General features: G+C 40.1%; 2 protein-coding genes across 5 annotated transcripts; one reads left to right on the forward strand and one right to left on the reverse strand.

Moving 5' to 3' along the window:
• Window positions 1-884: 884 nt before the first annotated feature.
• Window positions 885-2,215, forward strand: LOC141847155 (uncharacterized). The gene is made up of 2 exons (XM_074735137.1): window positions 885-1,113; window positions 1,223-2,215. Exon 2 carries the CDS (start codon window positions 1,325-1,327, stop codon window positions 1,991-1,993), a length of 669 nt encoding a protein of 222 aa, XP_074591238.1. The 5' UTR covers window positions 885-1,113; window positions 1,223-1,324; the 3' UTR covers window positions 1,994-2,215.
• A 1,346-nt stretch (window positions 2,216-3,561) lies between these two features.
• Window positions 3,562-5,756, reverse strand: LOC141847151 (E3 ubiquitin-protein ligase SIRP1-like). 4 transcript variants are annotated; one of them, XM_074735131.1, is made up of 3 exons: window positions 5,593-5,756; window positions 5,195-5,274; window positions 3,562-4,959 (listed from the first exon to the last, which is right to left on the reverse strand). In XM_074735131.1, the coding sequence occupies exon 3, from the start codon at window positions 4,928-4,930 to the stop codon at window positions 3,848-3,850; it is 1,083 nt and encodes a 360-aa protein (XP_074591232.1). In that variant the 5' UTR covers window positions 4,931-4,959; window positions 5,195-5,274; window positions 5,593-5,756; the 3' UTR covers window positions 3,562-3,847. The 4 variants fall into 4 exon arrangements, with proteins under 4 accessions (XP_074591232.1, XP_074591230.1, XP_074591231.1 ...); XM_074735129.1 differs by having other exon boundaries at window positions 3,562-5,074; window positions 5,593-5,755; XM_074735130.1 differs by having other exon boundaries at window positions 3,562-5,116; window positions 5,593-5,755.
• Window positions 5,757-6,000: the final 244 nt, after the last annotated feature.

Below are 6,000 nucleotides of genomic sequence, written 5' to 3' on the forward strand. Positions count from 1 at the left end.
ATGAAATTTGAGGTCATAATTACAAAATGAAATAGTAAGAGTCATCCGATTGAAATTATATTAGAACAATTCTATAACAAAAACTAAGAGAGAATAAAAAAACAATTGGGCCTAATTAAGCTTTAATAAGAGCAATTGGGCTGAAAAGCCTTTCCCCACGTTACATTAACCGACTTAGAGTTAATCAAATTTCTCAATTAGATAAAAGAAATAATTATCGTAAATTTTCCTTTGAATTGAAGATTATTGTAATTGTGGACGTCGATATTAAACACTAATAATTAAATAAAATTAAATATCTGCATGAGTATTTATTAATTTTCGAATTAATTCTCAATGAGTACAAAAATATCTTAATGGATGTCTGACCTCTCCCATGTAAAAGATTACTATGCTAAAACATAATCCTTCATGATTTACTTCATTTAAATGAAGGTGCTGGGGCTGCTAAGGTGACGACTTTAATAGTTAAATGAAATTCTATAGTTTAAACTTTGATATAGGTATTATCATTTTTTTCATTAATAAATATAATTATTAATATATTTGACTTTTAAAAAATAAATCATCCTAACATAATGGCCTTTTGCATAGGGTCAAACACCCAATTAGGTATTTTGCATTGAATTGATTCCAAAATCTATTACAAATACAGATTCCAACTGGGACCTTTAAAATCATATTGAATTGAAATCACGTAGTCTTTTAATAAGATCAATCGTACGATTTATTATCAAATTAAAATAAACGAAATTAATATCTACATTCCCTCTTTTTCTTCACAGATAAATAAATAAATAAATAAATAAATATATATATATTATTATTAATTTTCATTAATTGATGTCGCCATATCTTTGAAATCCACGCTTCTTCTTCTTCTTCTTTCCGCGAGTTGTATACGTGAATGCGATAGATTCCATTTTTTTCCATTTCCTTCCGTTTCCACATCTCCGATCTCTTCTCCCTCCATCTCGTCGATTGCTCGACTTCCGGTCTGGATTCCTTGGTGATGTTAGGGTCCCTCTCAATCGATCCCAGTCGACGCCAATCGAGTCATTGCGTCTCCTAGATCCTCCCTTCGCTTCCCTCTATCGGCCCAGATTTCAGCAGGTCGGATCGTGCCCGCCGATTCAGATTCCAAAATGATGAATTGGCGCGGGGATTTGATCAATTTCACTGTTTGTATGCTTGCTGATTTTTGACCTCCTCGATCCTTCAGGTCGGAAGGGCTGCGGTTCGCTTTGAGTCTGTGTGAAGTTTCGATTTTTCGGTGTTTTGTCTTTGATTTGAGGCGGATTGCGTGGCTGGTTCGCGGGTTGCGATGGTGGATTGCCGGAGGCTGATAGAGTTCTGCAGGGCCTTCGAGCAGCACCGAAACATGGACAACTCGCAGGCCTCGTCGGCGCACCGGAACGGCAATTCGAGGAGGAAGACCAAGTCTTTGAACCCCCTCTCCCACCCCTTCTGCGAGCACTCCGCCTTCGCCGCCATCGACTTGGTGTTGATGGTTTTGGTCCTTATCGCCCTCGTCGTCCTTGCCGCCCCCTACTTCAAGTTCATCTTCAGGGAGTCGTACGAGGTCCTGCCGGTGGCGATCAAAGTCATGGGCGAGGTCATGTATGAAGCCCCCATCGCTTACGCGGCGGGGCTTGTCTTCACGTTCGCCACGGTGGTTGCTGCCTGGGAATTCTTCAGCTACCATGCGAGGAAGTGCGGCAAACCCTACTGCAAAGGTTTGAGGAAAGCGGTCGAATTTGATATCCAGCTCGAGTCGGAGGAGTGCGTCCAATCCTTGCCACGATTGCCAAAGGATGCTTTTGGTGCGAATCCTTTGGACTTGGGACAAGATCACAAGGAACTCGAAGCTGAGCTGAAGAAGATGGCACCTTTAAATGGACGCACTGTTCTCACCTTTCGCTCCCCTTGTGGATGCCCCTTAGGAAGAATGGAAGTTTGGGGTGCTAAAAGAGCAAGAAGGATCAAAAAGTAGGTTGATACTTGATACATCATCTATTACTAGATACTTCTCCTTTGTCTTTATACATCAATAATAAAAGAAAAGGCTAGCTATAGCATCTCAGGATCATATCAATCTTTGCTCATTCTTTTCTGGATATGATTATTGTATGATCGGTTGGTTTCCAGATGTCATGAACAATCAGGTTTGATCCTTGATGCTGTTCATAAATCAACAAACATCATAGTTACTGAATATTCTCTTACAGTATAGTCATTCCTTTTCCGTGCTATATGCGTGCACTCTTCTGTTAGCATCATTGATTTTTTTTTTCTTCTGAAACGTGTGAAATGTGCTTGCTAATTACTGTTAGATAATGGAAGGAAAGCTATTGTGTTCTATATTTCTGTAGAGAATCCTGAGATTTTTATCTGTATTAGTTTTGGTATTTAGAATTAGATACTAGTTTACAAAGATAACTTTGTTTCACTATTTTCTTAGGTTACTTGAACTTAACATTGACACTTGCGTTCCTTTCTTCCTCGAACCACTATTGCCATTTCCTGCTTGTCTGCCTATATATATATATATATTAGTTTCATACGCAATTCAAGTCCATAAACAGCATTCAGACTGCAACTCTGCAACTACATGTGCATGTTACAGGTCCGTAGTACTTGAGCATTTTAATTAGCCTGCATTTTTCACATGATCACCTGCAAGCATTCAGTCTCATGAAAGTCTATATCTTGTAGTTGCAGTATCTGACTTGTTCATCCTTCAGTCATCCGTATTATTGCAAATCTTGTGTTTTCCTGTCTTGCACAAGAAAACTGAACAAGTATCATTTAAACTATAGGCCAAGAGCCATAGGTTAGGGTTTATGGAAGCTATTAGAATGTGATACTGTGTGGTTTTGTCTGATAAAGATAGCTAACTTATTAGATACTGGCCCATGATCTAGTGGCTGAGATCTCCTTTTTGGGTACAAACTTTAGATAGAGCTGGTCGAAGCATAATAATTGTAGATGAATTATTTATCTAGATATGTCTGAATCCTTTTTCTTCAGTCTCTACTAGTATTCCGGTGAAGAAGCAGACCGGCTGCGGGAAATCAAGAAGAAGGTGTGCAGGAGTAAGGTTGAGCAGTTGATGAGAATTTTAGCTTGTCAAAGTTGCTCTCGTTTGTGGTCACCACTCATAGAAGACCCAACATTGGGGACCTACTTATGAATCAACCATGGCCACTGCTTAGGATTCGACATGCCCACCTTTGCTCGCGGCCAGGAGTGCAGAAGATGTCTGCGGTTGACGAAGATGAACGTGAGGAGTTTCGAAAAATGTCCCTCCCACCTCTGCTTGCCCATTGAATTTCTCATGTGATTGTGTCGGTCAGTAGGCGGAATGATAAATTTCACACAAAATACTTGTTCTGTGCTTGATTATAATTTACAATCATTGTACTCAAAGGAAATCAAACCATCTCAAAATCTATTGTTTTAAGCCATAAAACACAAAACGAACTTTTTCCAAAAGACAGAGCAATGAAGAAATAGCTAAATATTTGAAAACCCATTCCTGAACATATTTCATCTACGATATATCATTTCAACATAATTCTTGATAAAAGGTGCATACACATAATTTACATTCACTTATTCCTTCCTCCATAAACAAAGCAAGAGAAACAAAGAGCACAACAGTCTGACAACAAGAAGCTCTATAAAGCTCAAACTATTGCGATATCATACTTGTTTTGCGAGAGAGTTTCATCCCGAAGCTAAGTCGAGAACAAACTTCCAGGAATGATATTGACAAATGACAAATGTACCAGATTGTTAGACTTTTGTTCCTTCAATGCACACAGAAACGATGAACAAAACAAAGTCAGTTCTCCTCGCGATGAGAATTACTATTTTCAGAGTTAGAAGACGATGCCGTTGCATCTGAGGGAGAGTTTGCACTGTTCTGAGAACCTGATAAAGAGAAGAGCCCAGTGAAAGGCCAAGGGACAGGGACCCAGAATCGGTTGTGATCTCCTCTATCACCTCTCTCGTCGCTGCCACCATCACTAACCTCCATTGTAGTTCCGTTACCAAACGCATTTGAAACTTTTGATTCATCAACAGGCAACTGAGCTCGACAAACCGGGCACGTACTGTGGAGTTCCAGCCATGGCAAGATACAATCACTATGGAACTTATGTTTGCAAGGCATCTCTTTCGCATCCATACCGATTTCAAAGTCCTCAAGACAGACAGAACAGCCTATAGCTTCCTCAATTGTCACTGTGGGCAAGGCATCTATTGCCTCTTTCTTAGCTGGTGGAGTGCCATACCTGTTGGGATCATTCTCAGCTAAATGATACAAAAGAACATCCAATCCAGATCCAATGTAGTAATCACCAAATGATGCACCGGAGCTTCCATTATTCGATTCCCGTCCTTCGTTACTCTCTGTGTCAATGGATCCTCGAAGGATTATAGCCTGACTGAAAGGGTTGATGAGAATTAGACTCTCTCTATCTCTATCCCGGTCCCTTTCCCTTTCCCTTTCCCTTTCTCTATCTCTATTCCTTTCAATTACCCTATCCACTTCGCGCTCTATGCTACCTCCCTCTGACCTCGGATCATCCTGAAAGCTCTGAAGTAACTGGATAATGGCAGATCTCCGACGGCGCCTCCTTATGAAATCTTCGAACTCATGGTCCTGATCTGAGTCTTCATCTTCCTCATATCTTCTAAACCTTGACTGCCGAGAAGAATCACCCAGCATATCTAGCAAGATTGGAGCCAAAAGTGAGAAGGACCGATCGGATCTGACAGAGTCAGAATCAGAAAGTCCCCCTCTCTCTATCTCTTCGACAAACCCCCCATCACAAAGGGGGCACTTGACTTCCGGTTCCATGACCGGATTTACTAGTCGACGGCACGCATGGCACCAGTATCTTCTACCCGGGGCTTCATTCATCTTCCTCAAGTTCTTGTCAACTTCTACAGCTGATAATAGATGCGAAGCGTGGAAGAGCTCAAGATTCAGATAGAACAAATTCGAAGAAAGTTCAGTCCATAGAACAGCAGATCTGAGCAAATCTTAGTTCCAACAGGAAGAAACCTAGAAATTAAAGAACAAAAAAGATAATCCCCATCGAATCATCTAACAAAGAACGATTGAATCATTCAACTGTTTCAAATCTCAACAAATTGGGAAAAAGGTTTCTGATAAAGGAGATACCTTTCTTTCACACCCAAGCAAAAAAGGAAGGTTTATATCACAAAGAGAATCCTGAAGCCAAATCCAAATCCCTCAGCATCCTGTCAGCACACAGAGAAATCCAATCACGAACATGCGACCATGTCTCAATCGAGAAGAAGAACAAAAACTCAGCAGAGATAAGCTCAAAGGTCTTTGTAGACTCGAAAAAACGGAAAGATTCATCCCATCTGAGTAGCAACAAAGAAATACACAAACGAAGGGCAGGGTGATGAAGAAAAGGCCCAAAAAAAGACCCAGGCGTTCGGTGTTCCTTCAAAATCCAATCCTTGAGAGAGGAGAAAAATATATGCGAAGCAGAACAAGAAAAGATGCTTCCTTTTTGATAAAGCAACAAATTAGAAAAAGAAAGGGATTACCTTGGGCGTTCTTCGACGGTATTGCACTCGTTGCTTTGGATTTAAGATAAGAAGAAGAAGAAAGAAAGAAGGAAAGAAGAAGAAGAAGCGAAGATACTGGGAAGGCACAACCATACAGCTTCTGACCTCCTCTTTACTGCAGGGGTTGAATCTGTTGGCTCTTTTTAGCCACCAATTCCCAAAAGTAACCTCCATTCTTTATCTACAAACTCCATTAACTCAAACTAAGATTTGCTGCTGTTTTTTTTTTGTCTAAATATAATCTGTGTCTAATATCTTCGATGGTAACACTTTGCTTGCTATTTTGAGTTGGAGGGATCAGGGGATCTAACCAATTGTAAAGGTCGACGCCGTAAAAATTTATCTTGACAATAAATAATAGTTTTTTTTTAAAAAAAGTATCCTTCG

The sequence above is a fragment of the Curcuma longa genome, chromosome 16 (assembly GCF_044706935.1).
Source record: "Curcuma longa cultivar G26 ecotype Majalengka, Jawa Barat chromosome 16, ITB_CL_G26_1.1, whole genome shotgun sequence".
Classification (NCBI taxonomy): Eukaryota; Viridiplantae; Streptophyta; class Magnoliopsida; order Zingiberales; family Zingiberaceae; genus Curcuma; species Curcuma longa.

Excerpts from the sequence above, each read along its gene's own strand:
- LOC141847151 (XM_074735132.1), bottom strand. The coding sequence starts at position 4,930 with ATGAATGAAGCCCCGGGTAGAAGATACTGGTGCCATGCGTGCCGTCGA.
- LOC141847155 (XM_074735137.1), top strand. The coding sequence starts at position 1,325 with ATGGTGGATTGCCGGAGGCTGATAGAGTTCTGCAGGGCCTTCGAGCAG.